Here is a 22880-nt window from a genome sequence, read left to right as displayed (position 1 = left end):
CTGCTTTGGAAACTCTGGCCTGTCAGGTACCATAGTGAATTGAATAATTCTCAACCCTCGCTCATCTTTTTATAGATTACAGACTTGATCCAATTACCTGTGCTGTAGTTATGTAAAATATGTACATGTCAGGTATGCTTGTGCCTCAGGTAAAGATCTGTAGCTTTTTCATTGGAGGTGGTGGAGATGGTGGGGATGAGGAGTGGAGAAAAAGCCTTCTCTTTTCTTAAGAGTTTGTTCTTCACACCCCAAGGTGTTCTGTGGACTCTACATTCCTGGCTGAAGTCCCTGGAAACCTCACTGATCAAGCGACAGTGGACCATAACTCTGAACTTGCTCAAGGACTTTGATTCTGTGAAGGATGTATACAGTCAAGAAATGATCACCCAAGGACTCACCCTCATGTTTGACATATTCCGCCTGAGCAAGGTACAATTTTGTTCTCATTCAACCCAACAATATTATCCAGACAAAAGTGAGGACTGCAATGCTGGAAATCTGAGTCTAGATTAGAGTGGTGCTAGAAAAGCATAGCAGGTCAGGCAACATCTGAGGAGCAGGAAAATTTACATTTGGGGCAAAAGCCCTTCATCAGGAATGAAGGCAGGGAGCCTTCAGGGTGGAGAGATAAATGGGAGGGGGGTGAGGCTGTGGAGAAGGTAGCCAGGATAGGTGGATGGAGGTGGGGATGAAGGTGATAGATCAGAGAGGAGGGTGGAGTGGACAACAATATTATTTGCCTGTCTCTGCTATTAAAAATCTCAATCTAACAGTTTTGGCTACAGGTATTAATTTAGCAGACTCTGTCAACAAAATATGAATTTCTTAATCTCCTCTACCATAGTGTGACAGTACAGATTGCACTCTCTCATTTATAAAGTTATAACACATTTTGATATTATAAATCTCCTTGTAACCAACTCCTCTGCAGACCCATAAGGTTGTAAGTAGGTACAGGAGTAGGAGCAGCCCCTTAAACTGCTGTCACATTCAGTAAGCTCACAGTTGATCTGATTATGGCCTTACTTTCCTGCCATAATTCTTGACTCACTTGTATCAAAAAAATGTGTCAAACTCATCTTTTGAATATATTCAATGATACAGCTTATACTAAAAGAATTAAAAGCATTAATATATTGCTTCAAAATAAGTGCTTAATTGTGATGGCTGAAAAGCATTACAAAACTCATTGAGGATATTACAGTCTCCATAAATGTGTGATAGTGAGCTTGGACAGTGCTTGGTCTACAATGTAGAATGTGAAGTTTTTAATTGTTTGACTGAACTGAGCATAAGGATTCTGAGTGTGTTGAGAGCTGAGTGTCTCTGCCAAGTATTGAATGAGCTGGGTACAGACCAACTGATTAATATGATGCAGTGTCTTTGTGTTACATTTTCAGAACAATGCTATTATACGGCAGCTGGCGGCCATCTTTAGCCATTGCTATGGGCCTTATCCTATCCCCGTGATTCAGGAGAGTGGTGAGAAGATCAAGGCTGCACCTGGTGAGTATTGTATAGTCTACTCAACAAGTGGAACAAAATGATATCCTGATCTTCAGTATTATATCGACATTGCAATCCTTGCACCACTAATGTTGTAGCATGGAGCCAGCTCATAGCTCCATTAGGAGATACATTGCTATCCTACAATGAGTTTCTGAACAGAATATACTCCTCACTATCCGGAAAGTGCAAGGGCCGACACAGGCAACAAAAGGGCAAGGTTGAAGCTTGTGCTTTAAATTGGGTGGAGAATGCAGCTGTGGCCAGATTCAATGTTTTGTCTCTGAGGAAAGGACCAAGGCCAGCACTGTTGACCAGGGAATTGCATGACCCTGATTTCTAACGATTCTAATCTGGTAGTACCACCTGTATTAGGAATTTTTGAGAAGATTTGTAGCTCAGGTGGATGATAAGTAAGTATGTTAGCTTGCTAAGCTAATGTGCTGTATGTAATGTTCTGCTGTTGTATGAGATGTTGTAGGTTGTCACATTTGCAGGAGTTGGATCTACTCCTAGATGTCTCACTTTAGTTATTAGTTTCTACATTAGATTACCTTTTTCCCTCGCTGTCACAGAATGTGTCAATCCTCTTGGATAGGCTGGGGTGGCTGTTGCAGCTACTGCTCATTTGGAACTCTACTTGTGCCTCTGTGTTGGTAGGTTTGGGGTTCCAGTCCTATTCCTGACCTGTGCACAAAAATCCAGGCAGACATTCTGTAGCAGTATTGAGGGAGTGGTACACTCCCAGAAGTGCTGTGTTTCAGATGAGATATTTAAATTGAGGCATCATCTGCCTCTTAGCCAGATGTAATCACTGGATTCCTCAACTGGTGTCACTAAACAGATCGTCTGCTCATTATCACTTTGCTATTTACAGTGTGCATAGTGCTGTGCATAAATTGGCGACTTGTTCATTATAGCAGAGATATACTTCATTGACTGTAAAGTACTTTGAAAGGTCGAGCGATTGTGTAAAGCACTAAAGAAATGTATGTCGTTTTCTGGGGAGACACTCGACTGAGATGCGGTAGGGTCAGATGGTTATAGATTTAACTCCTTGATGCTTCCTTCTTGCAGATTCCACTTTACTGAATCACCGAGAACAGTCAGATATCACATTTCTGGTGGAAGGGAAACCATTCTATGGTCATCGGGCAGTGCTGTCAGCTGCCTCATCCCGGTAAGACTCTGTGCTTTGCCATATTCTGAACCAAACAGTTTGGTACTGAGTGCTGAGGTTGGAAAAGCATATTGTGTAAACTAAAATTATGATCATTATGAACTGATTCACAGTACCAAGAATGTGAGATTCTTTTGTTTTTGCAGCAACTGCAGGGTGAAGTTGCCCAATAAGTTAGTGCCAGAAACTGCTATCTGTATATTCTTGGCACAAACAATAACCTCTAAATAAAAGGGACAGTAACTGCATTAGTATGGAATTGGCTGAGTGACAGGAAGCTGAGGTTAGTTCATACTGGACATATTTGAAGTCAGAGGAAGTCTAGTAGTCAGTAATCTAGTTTCCTCAGGTTTATTGTTGGGTCATTGCTCTTCCTCATATATATTAGTGACCTAGACTTGTGTGTACACGGCACAATTTCAAAATTTATAATGAAGTATAACTTGGAATGGTGATGAATCCTGATGAAGGGCTTGTGCTCGAAACGTCGAATTCTCTATTCCTGAGATGCTGCCTGGCCTGCTGTGCTTTGACCAGCAACACATTTTCAGCAGATATTTAACTTACTAGCTGAGATAGTCAAACAAGCCATTTGATTATGTCCAACTCTTAAAAGCTCTCAAAGATTAGAAGCAAATAGACCATCAACTTAGATACCTAGAAAACACCAATTACTCCTGCCCATCAACTAGGGGCTAGTGCCAAATTGGCAAAACAAACTCACTTACTCTTACCTATCTGACAATGTTCCTCACTCCATCCTGTCCCTCTGGCAGAACAGGCAAAAGTGATGGCGTAGTGGTATACAATCAGGAGGGAGTTCCCCTGGAAGTCATCAACATCGAATCCAGAATCAATGAAGTGTCTTGGCATCAAGTCAAACATTGGCAAGGAAGCCCCCTTCAGATTACCATGAACAGACCATCTTCCTCCCAGCTGATGAATAAGTAATCATCCACATGGAACACCACTTAGAATATGCAGGGACGCAGAATGTACTCTGTGTGGGCAGTTTCATTATTCATCACTGAAAGTAGGGCTCTGAACCACCGCTGAAATAGCCAAGTCTTAATGAACAAACACACAGAATTCTGGAGAAACACAGAAGATATGGCAGCATTTTCAGTTCTGAAGAAGAGTAAAATGGGCACAAAGTATTAACTTTGTTTTCTCTACATATTTGCTGCCAAACCTTTTGAGTTTCCCTCTTTGTTTCAGATTTCTAACATCTACTGTATTTTGTTTTTATTTGCATCCTAAAGAACATGGCTGCTGGATTGATTTTGTGGAAAACATATTGGTCTTCACCTCAGCTTCTATCTTCCCATTATACCCACTGGGATAATGCACTGGAAATCAAGCCTTGCTATTCTAAGAGTTATTACAAAAGTTAAGCATTTTATAAGTAGATAAAATTCCCCAATTTATCTGTCATTACACTCAGGCTGACCGAAAGCACAGACCAGGTTTCTGTGCTTAACAAGATTGAATATTTATTAAAAATAAATAGATTCTAACTGCAGATAAACAATTATAAACTGTTGACATATAATGCTACAGTTAAAACTCTAACCCCTTTTTAAACTCACCCTCTCTACACATATACAGATTGATCTCTAAAAATGAATATGGGTCTAGTGGGCAGAGGGAAAGACTGGGAAGGCAGTTCAGTGCTCCCTGCCTATAGAGGTTACTGAGATGGTCCTTTTGCTTCTAGATTTTCCTTCTTCTGGAAAATACCCCCATCTTCAAAATTGTGTGAGCCAACATATCAGTACAAAAGATAAGGCAGAAGCACTTGCAATAATCTTCACCTAGAAGTGCCAAATCGATGATCCATCTTGGTCTTGTCCATTGGTCTCCAACATTACAAAAATACTAGTTTCAGCCAATTCGATTCACTCTATGAAATATTTAAAAACAGCTGGAGGTACTGGATACTGCAAAGGCTATGGGCCCTGACAACATTCTGATTATAGTACTGAAGACCTGTGCTTCAGAACCTGCTGTCCCGCTAACCAAACTCCTCCAGTTTGGTTGAACACTGGCATTTCCAAACAATGTGGAAATTGTCAAAGCATGTCCTGTGCATACAAAGCAGAACAAATTAAACCTAGCCATTTACTACTCTATCAGTCTATTCTCAGTCATAAGTAGTGATGGAAGGACTTGTTTACAATGTTCCCTCTAAGCTGGGTGTTTACACAGTCGTTTAAAGATTCTGTGCAGACGAGATGGCATGCTGATGCCATTCTCTGGTATGGTTTTAGACTTATAATTTTTGCACCCACTGCTATTTCAGAGGTGTATGTAGGAGATAAAATAATTAGAGGGAACAATGGTCATCAACAATGCTCTGAAGAAGGAATAATCTGCTCATTGACACCCAGTTTGGCTACCACCAGGATCCCTCAACTCATGACTTCCTGACTGGGCCAGTCATCGACAAAAGAGCTGCCCAGAGGTGAGGGTGACTGCCTTGGAGATCAAGATAGCATCTGATTGGGTGTGGGATCAAGGATCCCTGGCAAAATTGGACATAGTCAAAATCGGGGGAAACTCTCCTCTGGCTGGGTCATACTGAGCACAAAGGAGTATTATTGTAGTTGTTGGAGATTAATCCTCTCAGCCCCAGGATCTCACTACCTGACTTCCTCAGAGTCCTCTTAACCCAACAATCCTTAGCTGCTTCACTAATCACCAATCTCTCCATCATGAGGTCAGAAGTGGAAATGTTCACTAATGCTGCAACATTCAGGATCATCCATTACTCCTTAGATACTGAAGTAATCCATGATAAATACAACAAGACATGGACAATGTTTAGGCTTGGACTAATAAGTGACAAGTAACATTCAAGCTACACCAATGCTGGACAATGAATATCTCCAGCAAGAGAGAATTGAACCATCACCATTCACATTCAGTTAATATATTTAGATGTTTACAAACCCAATTAGGGGCATCCTAGATATTGCTATTGACCAGAAATTGAATTAGACAAGCCATGTTAACAATGTGGCTATGTGGCAAGGTCAAAGGCTATGAGTATTGCAGCGAAGAACTTACCTCCTGATTCCCCAAAGTTTAGCATCATCTTTCAGGCACATGCTAGGGGTATGATTAAATATTTCCAAATTGCTTGGAAGATTGACACCACCTAGGACAAAGTAATCCACTTGATTGGCACCACATCTGCAAGCATTCACTCCATTCGCTACCGACGGCATGTGCCATCTACAAGATGCTGTGTGGAGCTACAGGTCATTCTGCTATAACAGCTTTCGTTAACACAAATTCTTTGTAATGTGATTGACAAATTGGGGACACTGTTTTCTAAAACTGTTTTCTGTCATGTGATTACATTGCCAGCACTTTAAGTGCTGTTTCTAAAGCACAATTTTTCTACACTGTGAGGTTGCTCAAGAACACAACTATCGCATTGTAGAAGAATCCCTGTACATCAAAGCTGCTGAGGCAGCACCTTTCACACCCATGACCATTGTTATTATGAAGGACAAGAGGGGTTGAGACATGTGAACACCACCACCTGCAAATTCCCCTCCAAGCGAGTCAATATCCTGACTTGCAAATACATTGCTGTTCCTTCATTGTTGCTGGATGGAAATTTGGAGTTCCCTCCTTTGCAGCGCTGTGGATGCACCTATACTAAATGGACTGCAGCAGTTCAAGAAGCAACTCATCACAACCTTCTTAAAGGCAGTTAGGGCTGGGCAATAAATACTAGGTCAGCTAGTGACACCCACATCCCCTGAATGGATTGTAAAAAAAAATGCATTGGAGAGAGTGCAGAAGAGATTTACAAGGGTTTCCAGGAATGAGGAACTTGAATAATGAGGATAGATTGGAGAAGTTAGACCTGTTTTTCCTTTGAGAAAAGATGATGAGAGCTGATGTAATGGAGGTTTTCAAATTATGAAAAAGCTGGACAGAGGAGATGAGTAGAAAAAGTTGTGAAAGTTTTTTATGGTCTCGTGTGCCCTGCCTGATTGTCTTGAATGAATCTGTCCTCTGCACATTCAAAAGGAAATTAGACTGTTATTTGGAAAGGAGCAATATGCAGGATTACAGGCAGAGCGCAGGACAATGGCAGTAAGTAAAATGCTGATTTCAAGAGCTAGTACAGATACAATGGGGCTGAATGGCCTTCTCCACTGTAATCATCCTGTAATTCCTGAGTAACATTGAATCACTGGACAGGATTTCCCTGGGGAGTGTCACTGTGAATCACACTCATGACCCTTACACTTGGTCCAATGTTTTAGTTGCAATAATGAATGACTTATCTACCCAGGATACTTCCTACAGTCATGGATGTTTTTTCTCACACTTCAGGTTCAAAAAGCTTATTGCAGCCTGCCCTCTTGCTGATGCTAAGACCTGTAACCCCATTGAGATTAAGGATGTCCAGTACAATACATTCAAGGTAACTATCAATGGAACAACAAATTTTATATCGAACCAGGTAATGTGATGTTGGTAGCTAACTTAAGGTATCATGCGAGATCTCAATAAGAAGCAGACATTCTGAATTAAATGGTGCTTCATCGTACTGCTGGTTTGTGGGACATTGCAAAGCGCCATTTGCTTGCCAAACAATGGTGGTTATTTCAAAAGCACTTGATTGACTATAAAACACTTGGGATAGCCTGAAAGCAACTGTAGAAAGACACTTTTTTTTATTTGTTATGTTTTTTTTCAAGGTAGAGCTTTGTGCATAGTCTCATTTTGATTCTGTATCTTTTTCCTTGGCAGTGCATGGTGCAGTATATTTATGATGGAGGGACAGAGAGACTTAACATCAGTAAAAATCAAGCCCTAGAGGTAAGCTATCTTTTTCTGTGTGATAGTTCTCTGTACTCCACAGCTTTATATCAAAAGGATGTGCACTCAGACTGGCAATACATTCCCTTTCCCCGTGAATCAGATGTTAATGGCACATTAACAGGGTGATGTGTACAAGTAACTTCACAGCCGCTGGGAAATCCAGCTAAGGATTATAGTCTGCAGCACTTGCCATGGTGGGTGGATGGTTGTGGGGACTCTGCCTACAACAGTGTGTGTAGATTTAATGCTGATTTTCTGGCAATCCTTGATGAAGATTTGGAGTAGGTTACATTAAACGCTAAATGTATGGTGGAGAATCAATGATAACATACAGTGTGTATGGGTTGTGGAAGGGGATTCAATGGTTGGGTGATTTATAAATGAAATTTCGGAAAAGATTCAATGACCAGGTAGAGACTATGATAGGGTAGAGTGGAATGGTCAGGATGATATGGAGAGATGTGACTGGTTTTCAGGCCTGAATTGTTTGACTGAGTGCTTATGATTTGGTCTTTTGCAGATTCTTGCAGCCTCCAGCAATTTCAAACTAAACCTTCTGGCACGCCACTGTGAGGTCATCTGTTCAAGAAACTTGACACTTGCTAACAGCCCACATATATACCAACAGGCCAAGGTAAGATGAGATCAGCTATTCTATTGGATATTGCCGGAATTCCTTGCAATTTGATACAGTGTTCTAAATAAACACTGAGCAGAGCATAAATTCACTTAAACAAATAGGAACATGATACATTTTAAATGTTAAGAGTGAACATCGGTCAGGTTCTATAACATGTGGATAATTAACTATATGGATCAAATATCTGAAACAGTGACAAGGAGGTAGAGAATCTGCCAGATATGTGTTAGCTGGTGCAATAAAAAGGACATGTCTGCTCTCTATGGTTCATGGAAAAGACTCTTTTAAAAAGAGATAAAGGGAGTTGCCACTGGTGTCATGATCTATATTTACCCTTTGACCAACCGTCACTAAAAGCAGATTATTTAATTGCTATGCTGTTAACGATCTTGCAATGCACTAAATTGGTGACCACCGTTTTTTACAGACTTGAACCCTGAGCTGAAAGTAACTAAACAGCTCATGTCCTCCTTATTCCCACTTCCTGAAAATGAATTCCATGCTTTTCTGGATTTTCTGACCTCCTGCACGGAAGAGTTTTGATGAACTAGGTAGGGAGAAACTCTCTCCAGTGGCAGGAGGACATACTGGGCAGCAGTGCGAATAGTTGTATTCATGTAGCAAAGCATTGTCATCTGGGATGCTTTCCATGAGAAGCAATCTCAATTGTACACTTCAAGGTAGTGGTGGGGTTTGATAAATACATTAAAAGCCAAAATAGGATAATGGGGCAAGTTGGATTGCTTTCTTAAAGGACATTCTCAGTCATAATGAGCCACATGGCTTGTTCCTATTTTGTACGATGACTCTTTCTTCTGAAGATTTGATTCTATGTTGTACAGGTTCTCAAGGCCAATGAGCTGATCGCCTACTGCAATGGATACTTCCTTAAGAACATGTTGCCTTTATTGGAACAGGACTCCTTTCAGCAACTGTTGCAGAGCCAGGCAGGGACAAATCACAGTCTTCACACAGACCTACAGCAAACACTCGCATTCAGGATGCAGGCTGTGTACCAGCCTGCTGGCAAGGAAACAACAGTGTGATTTTTAAACTTAAAATGCGAGCTCAGGCTTTAAAGACATTGCACTTTTTTTTCTAAATTAGTGGAGTGCTGTGAAAGAGATTATGGTGTGTTTGAGAAGTTGAATCAGAGTGAGTGTCCAACATATTTTAATAAGCTAGTGTATGAGTGGCTTGTTACTGAAATAAAAGAACCTGTGAGTGCTTCCTCAAAAACAAAATCTCTCTCTATATCCATATTTGTCTAAATTACAGTCTATCAACACTCTTCTTCATACATCAGATCAGGGAATAATTTGTCAACACTTAACAAGTACCTAGCCCATATGCAGACTAAAGGAGTTCAGAGCCCATCATACTACCTATAATGAGCTCTAGTTTTCCTATCTCATCTTTGAGATTCATCATGTCATTATTAGACAATAAAGATTCATTCATTTACCTCTTTGCAAGACCCACCCCCATGGTTACCACTTCCCTACCATCTGTCATTTGGTCTTATTTTCAGGGTGATTTATGTCTACATCAAGGCCAATTCTCCAGCTACATGTCACCTACGGAAAGCTGTCTTCATAAGTCAGTATGCCCATGGCCTGTGGGTATCTAGTGAGTGAGGCTTCAGATTGTAGAACACCTTCTGAGAATTGTCCCTCTCATGAAATGAGGTATCTCCATCATTCATGGTCCATGACAGACACCTCAGCCGATGACATCAGAAATTCAAGTACTTAGGGCAGCAGAATAAAAAAAACACTTGCTTGAATTGGTCAACGTTTTAAATTTAGCACCAATAATTTAGCAGCATTTTAAAATTGAACTTGCATACAATGAACTGATGTTAGAGACTGGTTCAAAATATCTCATGGCCTCAGTAAAGTTATTTAGACACTGAATATATCACTCAGCAAAGGTTTCTGTGGTATTGGGACTCCCCACTTGCTTACAACAATTAACTAAAGACTTAGTTTATAAAGCACCTTTGACTTGCTTGGCTAATTACTAAAGGAAGAGGAAGCAAAATGCCTATTTATTATTTATGTGCAATACTGAGTGTAAATTATTGTATTCAAATGTTTCTTTTTGCTTAATTTAATATTCGGTGGATTTTCAATTTTGTAAAAATGACTGACTGTGTTAACCTGGAAAAGATTAAGTTGTCAAGAATGGTAGAAATATATATTTTTAGTAGGAATGAAGATTGAATGAAGGATTCAAAAACTGTGAATGTATTTACAATGCTGAATGCATTGACATCTTTTTACACTGTGTGCCTTTTATAATTAAACACAGCTTGATTCCATCCTATTTTGAGGTGTGATTTTGTATTTTCAATGAGCTTGGGAGGGAATGTCTGATTTCTTTACAACTTAGCTCACAAGTGACAAGAGAATTATTCTTCTGAGAAGAGTTCACTGGATCTGAAATGTCAACTCTGATTTCTTCCACAGATGCTGTCAGTTGTGCTGAGCTTTTTCCAGTAATTTCTGTTTCTATTATTCTTCTGAGATCCTTGTTCCTGGATGACAGTGTCATATCTAGATGGTGTAAAGAAAGACTTTTTAAAAATACTATGTTGTCTTACTTAAATTGCTCCTTTTTATATGAACTCTTTCTGGATTTTGAATGGCGACTGAATACATAATGGGCAAGTTGGCTGTTTCTGTAATTTCCAGTAGTTACCAGAAGAAAAGCTGCATTATCATCTGAGATATCGCACCTATTTGTATCAATATTCCAGTCAGGACAATTCAGAAGCACCCCAGCCAATGTTTCTCCAGAGCTGAAAATGTGTTGCTGGTTAAAGCACAGCAGGTCAGGCAGCATCCAAGGAACAGGAAATTCGACGTTTCGGGCCAGAGCCCTTCATCACCAGGTTTGGTTTCAAAACAAAGCCATTGACAACCGCTATGCTTGGCTTAATGCTAACTGTCCCTCAATTATCTTCAACAATACAATGGGTTTGGATGCCATTGTGTAAAGTGACTCAACCTGAAGATATAGTGACTGGGTGAGGCTGCCAGCCGAATTCATAGAATCCCCACAGAATGGAAGCAGGCTATTTGGTCCATACAAATCTTCTGACGAGTATTCTCCCAGACCCTCCCCCCTGTCCAATCCCTGTAACCCTGCATTTCCTATGGCTAATCCATCTAGTCTGCACATCTTTGGACTGTGGGAGGAAATCCATGCAGATACTGAGAGAAAACGCAAACTCCACGCGGCTAGTCGCCCGTGGGTGGAATTAAACCTGGGCCCCTGATGCTAAGAGGCAGCAGTGCTAACTGCTGAGCCACCATGCCATCTAAATGTGCAATGGGGGCTCTTCCGGAATGAATCGTGGTGTGAACTGTTTTTAATTAAATAGATTTTGACTTCCATCAATTCTCTTACAACACCAGAAGAAAAAGAAAACTATGAAATTAGGTCTGGACCAGCTAATGTCTGCCTCTTGTCAAATGCTGATTTCCAGAAAGAATCCTTTATTTTGCTGCAAAATGAACCAATTCTCAATTTACAACTGCTACACCTCAACTGAACCTGTGCTGAGATAGAGACACTGTGCACCTTCCACATTAAGACCTTTACTGGACATTGACTTATTGAAGCTGAAAATGTGTTGCTGGAAAAGCGCAGCAGGTCAGGCAGCATCCAAAGAGCAGGAGAATCGACGTTTCGGGCATGAGCCCTTCTTCAGGAATCTCATTGACTTATTGAACTCTACCTCACATGAACTACTGCCAACTTTTTAATCTTAGATACTTTTAATTTATAACTTTCCTTTTTCTTTATTTCTTATGTACGTGCGCGCATGCATATGTGTGTGTTTGTGTTAATGAATTGGAAAAAAAACATTGCTCCATATTTCAAAGGCATCATGTTGTTGTTTTTATTTATTCAGGGGACAAGGGTGTCATGTATTGCAACTCTCTAATTGCCCAGTGAGCAGTTAAGAGTCAGCCACTTTGATATAGGCCTGGAGTCATATGTAGGCCAGACTAGTTAAGGTTTGCAGTTTCCTTTCCTGAAGAACACCACTGAACCAGATGACTTTTTCTGACAATTGTAATGGATTCCTGGAAACAAATAGATTTATAAGAAACAAATTAAAACAAAGCGCACCTCTCTTCAAACAAAAACAGAACAGTAAAGGAAATAATTCAATTTGCCTCTCCCTCTTGTCCTTGACGCCAGACAATTTGGTTCAGTTGGTAAGCAGCAAAACATGCTTTACACAACAAAGACTATATACTCTAATAATATTCCAACAGTAATACTGAAGATTTTTGCATAGATGTGAGACATTCTCCTTGCCAATCCATTTATCAGCTCAGAGAAGTCTGAGCTTCTAGTCTTTAACATCAAATCAACCTTCAACTGAATATTTTACAAAGTTAATAGATTCATACAATCAGGTTTTATAGCACAGAATGAGCCCCTTCAGCCCATTGTGTCTATGCTGGTCAACAAACATTTATTCTAATCCAGTTTACTATCTCGAGTCCCATAGCATTGTATGCTAGGGCATTTCAAGTGTTCATCTAAATAGCTCTTAAATGTCTTGAGGGTTCCTATCTCAACAACACTTTCAGGCAATGAGTTCCAGATACCTCCAGCCATCTGGTTTAAAAACATTTCTCAAATCGCCTGATAGAAGCACCCAGAGGTGGCAGAACAATCGTACACAGTTGGGCGGGAGATGCACTCAGAGTCCTCAATGTTGACTTGAACATTATGATATTTCATGGCATCAGGACAATCATGGTCAAGGAAGCCTTCTGCTGATTACCACTAACTAAAACCCCCAATTTCATTTGATGAATCAGTGTTCCCTCCATGTCTATTGTCAGTGTTTTCAGTTCTGGGAAATTACTGCAGGAATTCCTCAGGGTTGTGTCTTAATCCAATCATCTTCAGTTGCTTCCTCAATAACCTGCCCTCCATTGTAAGGTCACATTGGGATGTTTGCTGATGATTGCATAAATGTTCAGCATCATTCATGACTCCTTAGATTGTGTTATTTATGAGTATGTGTGTTGTAAGCACCACACACTTCATGATGTCACATGGACTCAGTGGGAAGCTTCGGTTCTTGAAGAAGTAAGATGTGACATTTGGGTCTTACTCATTATGTTTGTAACCATGTTTATCATATTAAGGTAACTTGTATATAGTTGATATCATGCAGTGTTCTTCATCTTGTTTAAGACTAGAGCCTCTTCTCATTTCCAGTAATTAGGCAGGGGCTCAACCGTTCCATTGACTTTTCTTTTTGTTTCTTTTTATTTTTTTCTCTCTTTTCTCATTTTGTTCTCTTTCATTTTATTTTGCCTGTTCTTCGTAAAGAACTCAGTCACAGTTTCGGCATTGGTGGATGCAGGATGACCCAGCAGCACGGACCCAAGTGGGCCCAGCAGCGCAGACTCGAGTGGGCCCTGCAGCACAGACCCAAGTAGGCCCAGCAGCGCAGACTCGAGTGGGCCCAGCAGCGCAGACTCGAGTGGGCCCTGCAGCGCAGACTCAAGTGGGCCCTGCAGCACAGACCCAGGTAGGCCTAGCAGCACAGACCCAAGTGGGCCCAGCAGCGCAGACTCGAGTGGGCCCAGCAGCACAGACTCGAGTGGGCCCAGCAGCGCAGACTCGAGTGGGCCCAGCAGCGCAGACACGAATGGGCCCTGCAGCACAGACCCAGGTAGGCCTAGCAGCACAGACCCAAGTGGGCCCAGCAGCGCAGACTCAAGTGGGCCCTGCAGCACAGACCCAAGTGGGCCCTGCAGCGCAGACCCAAGTGGGCCCAGCAGCGCAGACTCAAGTGGGCCCAGCAGCACAGACCCAAGTGGGCCCAGCAGCGCAGACTCGAGTGGGCCCAGCAGCACAGACTCGAGTGGGCCCAGCAGCGCAGACTCGAGTGGACCCAGCAGCATAGACTCGAGTGGGCCCTGCAGCACAGACCCAAGTGGGTCCAGCAGTGCAGACTCGAGTGGACCCAGCAGCGCAGACTCGAGTGGACCCAGCAGCGCAGACATGAATGGGCCCTGCAGCACAGACCCAGGTAGGTCCAGCAGCGCAGACCCGAGTGGGCCCAGTAGAACAGACACAAGTGGGCCCAGCAGCACAGACATGAGTGGGCCCAGCAGCGCAGACACGAATGGGCCCTGCAGCACAGACCCAGGTAGGCCTAGCAGCACAGACCCAAGTGGGCCCTGCAGCGCAGACTCGAGTGGGCCCAGCAGCGCAGACTCGAGTGGGCTCTGCAGCGCAGACTCGAGTGGGCCCAGCAGCGCAGACTCGAGTGGGCCCTGCAGCGCAGACTCAAGTGGGCCCTGCAGCACAGACCCAGGTAGGCCTAGCAGCACAGACCCAAGTGGGCCCAGCAGCGCAGACTCGAGTGGGCCCAGCAGCACAGACTCGAGTGGGCCCAGCAGCGCAGACTCGAGTGGGCCCAGCAGCGCAGACACGAATGGGCCCTGCAGCACAGACCCAGGTAGGCCTAGCAGCACAGACTCAAGTGGGCCCAGCAGCGCAGACTCGAGTGGGCCCAGCAGCACAGACTCGAGTGGGCCCAGCAGCGCAGACTCGAGTGGACCCAGCAGCGCAGACACGAATGGGCCCTGCAGCACAGACCCAGGTAGGCCCAGCAGCGCAGACTCGAGTGGACCCAGCAGCGCAGACACGAATGGGCCCTGCAGCACAGACCCAAGTGGGCCCTGCAGCACAGACTCGAGTGGACCCAGCAGCACGGACTCGAGTAGACACAGCAACACAGACTCAAGTGGGCCCATCAGCATGAACTTGAGTGGGCCTAGCAGTGTGGACTCGAGTGGGCTCAGCAGCATGGACTCAAGTGGGCTCAGCAGCATGGACTCTAGTGGGCCCAGCAACATGGACTCGAATGGGCCCTGCAGCACAAACTCGAATGGGCCCAGCAGCGTGGACTCAAGTGGGCCCAGCAGCATGGAGTCAAGTGGGCTCAGCAGCATGGAGTCAAGTGGGCTCAGCAGCACGGACTTGAGTGGGCCCAGCAGCATGGACTCTAGTGGGCCCAGCAACATGGACTCGAATGGGCCCAGCAGCACAAACTCGAATGGGCCCAGCAGCGTGGACTCAAGTGGGCCCAGCAGCATGGAGTCAAGTGGGCCCAGCAGCATGGAGTCAAGTGGGCTCAGCAGCACGGACTTGAGTGGGCCCAGCAGCGTGGACTCAAGTGGGCCCAGCAGCGTGGACTTGAGTGGGCCCAGCAGCGTGGACTCAAGTGGGCCCAGCAGCGTGGACTCAAGTGGGCCCAGCAGCATGGAGTCAAGTGGGTCCAGTAGCATAGACTCGAGTGAGCCCAGCAGCATGGACTTGAGTGGGCCCAGCAGTTTGGACTCGGGTAGACCCAGCAGCATAGACTTGGGTGGGCCCAGTAGCCTAGATTCGAGTGAGCCCAGCAACACAGACTCAAGTAGACCCTGCAACATAGACTCAAGTGGGCCCAGCAGCATGGACCCAAGTGTGTCCAGCAGCACAGACTCAAGTGGGCCCAGCAGCACAGACTCAAGTGGGCCCTGCAGCACAGACTCAAGTGGGCCCTGCAGCACAGACTCAAGTGGGCCCTGCAGCACAGACTCAAGTGGGCCCAGCAGCATGGACTTGAGTGGGCCCAGCAGTACGGACTTGAGTGGGCCCAGCAACGTGGACATTAGTGGGCCCAGCAGCATGGACTCAAGTGGGCCCTGCAGCACAGACTCAAGTGGGCCCTGCAGCACAGACTCAAGTGGGCCCAGCAGTACAGACTCAAGTGGGCCCAGCAGTACGGACTCAAGTGGGCCCAGCAGTACGGACTCAAGTGGGCCCTGCAGCACAGACTCAAGTGGGCCCAGCAGTACGGACTCAAGTGGGCCCTGCAGCACAGACTCAAGTGGGCCCAGCAGCGCAGACTCGAGTGGGCTCTGCAGCGCAGACTCGAGTGGGCCCAGCAGCGCAGACTCGAGTGGACCCAGCAGCGCAGACACGAATGGGCCCTGCAGCACAGACCCAAGTGGGCCCAGCAGCGCAGACTCGAGTGGACCCAGCAGCGCAGACACGAATGGGCCCTGCAGCACAGACCCAAGTGGGCCCTGCAGCACAGACTCGAGTGGACCCAGCAGCACGGACTCGAGTAGACACAGCAACACAGACTCAAGTGGGCCCATCAGCATGAACTTGAGTGGGCCTAGCAGTGTGGACTCGAGTGGGCCCAGCAGCATGGACTCAAGTGGGCTCAGCAGCATGGACTCTAGTGGGCCCAGCAACATGGACTCGAATGGGCCCAGCAGCACAAACTCGAATGGGCCCAGCAGCGTGGACTCAAGTGGGCCCAGCAGCATGGAGTCAAGTGGGCCCAGCAGCATGGAGTCAAGTGGGCTCAGCAGCACGGACTTGAGTGGGCCCAGCAGCGTGGACTCAAGTGGGCCCAGCAGCGTGGACTTGAGTGGGCCCAGCAGCATGGAGTCAAGTGGGTCCAGTAGCATAGACTCGAGTGAGCCCAGCAGCATGGACTTGAGTGGGCCCAGCAGTTTGGACTCGGGTAGACCCAGCAGCATAGACTTGGGTGGGCCCAGTAGCATAGATTCGAGTGAGCCCAGCAACACAGACTCAAGTAGACCCTGCAACATAGACTCAAGTGGGCCCAGCAGCATGGACCCAAGTGTGTCCAGCAGCATGGACCCAAGTGTGTCCAGCAGCACAGACTCAAGTGGGCCCAGCAGCACAGACTCAAGTGGGCCCTGCAGCACAGACTCAAGTGGGCCCTGCAGCACAGACTCAAGTGGGCCCTGCAGCACAGACTCAAGTGGGCCCAGCAGCATGGACTTGAGTGGGCCCAGCAGTACGGACTTGAGTGGGCCCAGCAACGTGGACATTAGTGGGCCCAGCAGCATGGACTCAAGTGGGCCCAGCAGCACAGACTCAAGTGGGCCCTGCAGCACAGACTCAAGTGGGCCCAGCAGTACAGACTCAAGTGGGCCCAGCAGTACGGACTCAAGTGGGCCCTGCAGCACAGACTCAAGTGGGCCCAGCAGTACGGACTCAAGTGGGCCCTGCAGCACAGACTCAAGTGGGCCCAGCAGCACAGACTCAAGTGGGCCCTGCAGCACAGACTCAAGTGGGCCCAGCAGTACGGACTCAAGTGGGCCCTGCAGCACAGACTCAAGTGGGCCCAGCAGTACGGACTTGAGTGGGCCCACAGTACAGACTCAAGTGGGCCCAGCAGTACGGATTCAAGTGGGCCCAGCAGTACGGACTTGAGTGGGCCCAGCAGTATGGACTTGAGTGGGCCCAGCAGTACGGACTTGAGTGGGCCCAGCAGTACGGACTCAAGTGGGTCCTGCAGCACAGACTCAAGTGGGCCCAGCAGTACGGACTCAAGTGGGCCCTGCAGCACAGACTCAAGTGGGCCCAGCAGTACGGACTTGAGTGGGCCCACAGTACAGACTCAAGTGGGCCCAGCAGTACGGATTCAAGTGGGCCCAGCAGTACGGACTTGAGTGGGCCCAGCAGTACGGATTCAAGTGGGCCCTGCAGTATGGACTTGAGTGGGCCCAGCAGTTTGGACTCGGGTAGACCCAGCAGCATAGACTTGGGTGGGCCCAGTAGCATAGATTCGAGTGGGCCCAGCAACACAGACTCAAGTAGACCCGCAACATAGACTCAAGTGGGCCCAGCAGCATGGACCCAAGTGTGTCCAGCAGCACAGACTCAAGTGGGCCCAGCAGCATGGACTGGAGTGGGCCCAGCAGTACGGACTTGAGTGGGCCCAGCAACGTGGACGTTAGTGGGCCCAGCAGCATGGACTCAAGTGGGCCCTGCAGCACAGACTCAAGTGGGCCCAGCAGTACGGACTCAAGTGGGCCCAGCAGCACAGACTCAAGTGGGCCCAGCAGTACGGACTCAAGTGGACCCAGCAGTACGGACTTGAGTGGGCCCACAGTACAGACTCAAGTGGGCCCAGCAGCATGGAGTCAAGTGGGTCCAGTAGCATAGACTAGAGTGGGCCCAGCAGCATGGACTCAAGTGGGCCCAGCAGCACAGACTCAAGTGGGCCCAGCAGTACGGACTCAAGTGGGCCCAGCAGTACGGACTTGAGTGGGCCCAGCAGCACAGACTCAAGTGGGCCCAGCAGTACGGACTTGAGTGGGCCCACAGTACAGACTCAAGTGGGCCCAGCAGTACGGACTTGAGTGGGCCCAGCAGCATGGACTTGAGTAGGCCCAGCAGTATGGACTTGAGTGGGCCCAGCAGCATAGACTTGAGTGGGCCCAGCAGCATGGACTTGAGTGGGCCCACAGTACAGACTCAAGTGGGCCCAGCAGTACGGACTTGAGTGGGCCCAGCAGCATGGACTTGAGTAGGCCCAGCAGTATGGACTTGAGTGGGCCCAGCAGCATAGACTTGAGTGGGCCCAGCAGCATAGACTTGAGTGGGCCCAGCAGTACGGACTTGAGTGGGCCCAGCAACATGGACATTAGTGGGCCCAGCAGTACGGACTCAAGTGGGTCCTGCAGCACAGACTCAAGTGGGCCCAGCAGTACGGATTCAAGTGGGCCCAACAGTATGGACATGAGTGGGCCCAGCAGTACGGACTTGAGTGGGCCCAGCAGTACGGACTTGAGTGGGCCCAGCAGCATGGACTTGAGTGGGCCCAGCAGTACGGACTTGAGTGGGCCCAGCAGTACGGACTCAAGTGGGCCCAGTCTGGACTTGAGCAGGCCCAGCAACATGGACCCGAGTGGGCCCAGTGTGGACTCATGGTGGTAGTATCGGAGGGGAGTTTAGGTTCCTGGTGGCTGCTGTGGAGGTGTGTTTGGGTTCCCAATGGTGCCAGCATCCAGCACAGGATCATGGAGGCAGTGGCGGAGGCGGGTTTGGTCCATTACGAGATGCAGCAGCATCAGCAGCTGTTACATTAGTGGTACTCATGACATGAGCAGAGTCAAGTTTGGGCTTGTTAATTACCTGGCAGCATCGGTGGCATCTGCATTGGTGAGGTCCAGTGAGCATTCAGAATGGCGAGAACATTGGTGGCAGCGACTTTTGTTCCATTGGCTATCGATATATTCTATGTTTTGGTTTATTTTTGTTTAAAGATGGAGCTAGAGGCTGGAAACACTATCCAACACCGTTCACTGTATTTTGTAACAAGGTGCACATGACAATAAGTAAATCAAATCAAATCAAATCATTGAACCTCCAAGTGGTTTTCTAGTATGACCTCCCTATGATCAAGCAGGTCATAGATCTCTACCAGAAAAGAAGATGGTAGCAGCACACCCACCAGTTAGCTCAGATAACATGGTGAACAGTGGTGAGGTATCTCTTTAACAACATGGTGAGTAGCAATGTATTGTATTAGCTGCTCACAATATGGTCTCCTTTCATAGGGGACCCAGAATACAGACTAGATGACCACTTTGTGAAACACATCCGTTCTGTCCACAAAAATGCCCCTGAGCTTCCAGATGCCTGCCACCTCAGCACATCACAACATACCCTGCCCTACATTTCTGTCTCAGGCTTGCTACAGTGGTCCAGCAAAGTTCAGCGCAAGCTGATAAAAAATAGCACCTCATTTTCTGCTTCGGGGCCCTGCAGCTTTCAGGATTCGATATCGAGTTCAGGAACTTCGGAGCCTGAGCACCTGCTCCCACAGCTTTATCCCAATTCTCACACATCAGGCCTTGTCATACCATGTGCTGCTTTCATCACAACTCATTCATTTTCAAACACTAATGTCCCTCATTAGTAACTCTTTGTCTCATTTCTTTGATTGCCCGTCTGCTGTTCTCTCTCAACTACAAGCTAAACAGAAGTTGCTGGAAAATCTCAGCAGGTCTGGCAGCATCTGTGGAGAGAATTCAGTGTTATATTTCAGGTCAAGTGACCTTTCCTCTGATGTCTCTCCACGGATGCTGCTAGACCTGCTGAGCTTTCCCAGCAAGTTCTGTTTTTGTTTCTGATTTATAGGAGCAGCAGTGTTTGCTTCCAGTTTTTACTGCTGTCCTCTCTCTCTAGGCTCCATTTCCACCCATTGTTTACTGCCCCCCACCATCTCTCACAACCCCTCAGCCTTCAGCCACTTCGCCCCACCCTCAGAGTATGTATCAACCTTTTCCTCATCCAGTCAACTCTAAGGAAGGGTCACTCAACCCAAAATGCTGATGCTACCTTTTGTCCACAGATGCTGTCAGAGCTACTGAGTTTCTCCAGCAATGTCTGTTTTTGTATCAGTTTTAGGATCTTTGCTTTTCCTGATTGCTATTAATGATCTGTGATAGAGTGAGTTTCCAAGTTTGATACACAGTTTGGAAACATTCTAAACTGTGTTGAACTTCAAAAGGACATTGACAGATTGATGGAGGGTCAAAAGAAGGTAGACAGAGTTGAATGTGGAAAATTGTGAGATGATATACTTTGGTAACATAGAGACATGGTATAAAATAAGAATTGGCCATGCTAAATTGCCCGTAGTGTTAGGTAAGGAGTAAATGTAGGGGTATGGGTGGGTTGCGCTTCGGTGGGTCGGTGTGGACTTGTTGAGCCGAAGGGCCTGTTTCCACACTGCAAGTAATCTAATCTAAATGGTGCAACCCTAATGGTCTGTAACAGCAGGGAGATCAGGGTACAAAGCAGGGTTGGACAGACAAAGAGAGCAATTAATAGAGCCCAAAGTATTCTCAACTCATTTAATAGTGGCATAGAGCACAAGAACAGGGTGGCTTTGTTTGAACCTGTATGTGACACTAGTTCAACCTGATCTGGAGTGCTGCACACGGGACAGGGTGCCAGACGTTAGCAGGGGGTTGAATGTTTTGGAGAGAGTTCAAAGATGTGTTATGAGAATGGTTCCAGGGTTGAGAAACCTCAGTTATAGAAAGTTGGGACTGTTTTATAAGGAAAGGAGATGGCTAAGAGGAGATTTGATAAAATTTTACAAAATCATGAGAGACGTGGACAGAGTAGGCAGGGAGAAACTTCTAAATGGATTAAGAACAAGAGGACAGATTTATATTGATTTGCAAGGTAAGTAAATATGATCTGGATAAAAACCTTTTCCAATAGTGAGTGTTTTGTGTAAAGTACTATCTGGAAGTATGGTGAAAGCAGGTTTAAATTCAGGGATTTAAGAGGGAAGTATTTGATTATTTAAACGGAAATAATTTGCAGAAACAGGGGAAAAGCAAGTCAGGATACTCGTTCAGAGAGCTGGTGCAGAAACACTCAGCTAATGGCCTTCTGTGCCATTCCAACGTTATAATTTTGTGAAACACTGTCTATAGCTGATTGTAGTGCAAATACCTGTCCAGGAGGCAGAGCATTTAATATTAAAGGAGCTATGCAACACAAGGGTATCAGATAGTAGAGAACTTATACATACTGCACAATCAAGAATTCTTACGCTTGGGCACAAATCATATTTTGACCTGAATCTTTCTGTAATAGTGGAAAGACTGAAATTGCTTAAAATTAAGAAGCCATTGATCAAGAAACAGTCAGTCATGGGACAAGCAGTTGGAGATTTCATTGAGGGGCTTCCTAGACTCATAGCAGAACGCAAACACAAGAGGGACCAGATTGACATTAGTTATGTTGGCACAAGACATTTGTTTGGACCTGCATGCAAAATGGAAACCCACCGCTATACTGGATTGGTGGAAAACATTTTGAACATTTACCCAATACTGTAGAGTCCAGACTGCATGAATCAGCAAGATTTGTGAGAGAAAGGTGAAGAATGATATAGTCAATGAGCAATATATCCAACTCGTACGAATTGACTAATTGAGGTAACTCAGAGGACAACACAGCTTGGTGAACAAATTGAGTTAAGTCTGATTTCAGATGCTAAGTGATTCAAAAGATGCAGGTTCAAACAAGAATTTTATTTCCTTAACTTCGCAGGATGGATCCTTTGCATTAATGGGAGAGATCATGCTAACCCAAAAGCTGACCTCAAATAGTACAACTGAGAAAGTGGGCATGTTGGTTCAGTAAAACTACAATCTCATCAACAAGTTGAAATAAAAAAATAATACATTTTAGCAGTAATTTACAGGCAGATTAAGAATAAAAATCTCCTGACACAGTTTGATACAACTCTTGACATGTTTAATGATTACCATCACTGAGATGAGGTGCATAATATTCACAAATCACAACGCAGTCAAGAAAATAAATTGCCTGGTTAAGTGGTTTAGGATATTGTCAAAGAAAACTGCCTGATCCAGAGATATAGGAACTTACAAAAATGAAAGTAACTGTTTCAACAGGTTAGCACCATTCTGTGAAGGAGACTTGTGCAATTCCCTCCAGCCGTTACGATAGAGCAATAGACTGCTTTAAGTGAACTGGATTAGTGGTGCTGGAAGAGCACAGCAGGTCAAGCAGCATCCAAGGAGCAGTAAAATCGACGTTTTGGGCAAAAGCCCTTCATCAGGAATAAAGGCAGAGAGCCTGAAGGGTGGAGAGATAAGCTAGAGAAAGGTGGGGGTGGGGAGAAAGTAGCGTTCCCTCCGTGACTACCTGGTCAGGTCCATGACCCCCTACGACCCACCCTCCCATCCTGGCGCTTTCCCCTGCCACCGCAGGAACTGTAAAACCTGAGCCCACACTTCCTCCCTCACCTCCATCCAAGGCCCTAAAGGAGCCTTCCACATTCATCAAAGTTTT

At 45.9% G+C, this 22880-nt stretch overlaps 1 protein-coding gene across 1 annotated transcript in view; it reads left to right on the top strand.

Moving 5' to 3' along the window:
* LOC132828470 (ankyrin repeat and BTB/POZ domain-containing protein 3-like) overlaps positions 1-10497 on the top strand; it is a 43615-nt gene extending 33118 nt beyond the window's left edge. The window contains exons 11-17 of the mRNA XM_060845630.1: positions 254-429; positions 1401-1506; positions 2584-2686; positions 7043-7133; positions 7463-7531; positions 8055-8168; positions 9017-10497. Coding sequence (XP_060701613.1) covers positions 254-429; positions 1401-1506; positions 2584-2686; positions 7043-7133; positions 7463-7531; positions 8055-8168; positions 9017-9220 — 863 coding nt within the window. The 3' untranslated portion in view covers positions 9221-10497. The remainder of the gene's footprint in view (positions 1-253; positions 430-1400; positions 1507-2583; positions 2687-7042; positions 7134-7462; positions 7532-8054; positions 8169-9016) is intronic.
* Positions 10498-22880: the final 12383 nt, after the last annotated feature.

Source organism: Hemiscyllium ocellatum, chromosome 26 (genome assembly GCF_020745735.1).
Source record: "Hemiscyllium ocellatum isolate sHemOce1 chromosome 26, sHemOce1.pat.X.cur, whole genome shotgun sequence".
NCBI classification, from domain to species: Eukaryota; Metazoa; Chordata; class Chondrichthyes; order Orectolobiformes; family Hemiscylliidae; genus Hemiscyllium; species Hemiscyllium ocellatum.
This window is presented reverse-complemented; position numbering and strand designations above follow the sequence as displayed.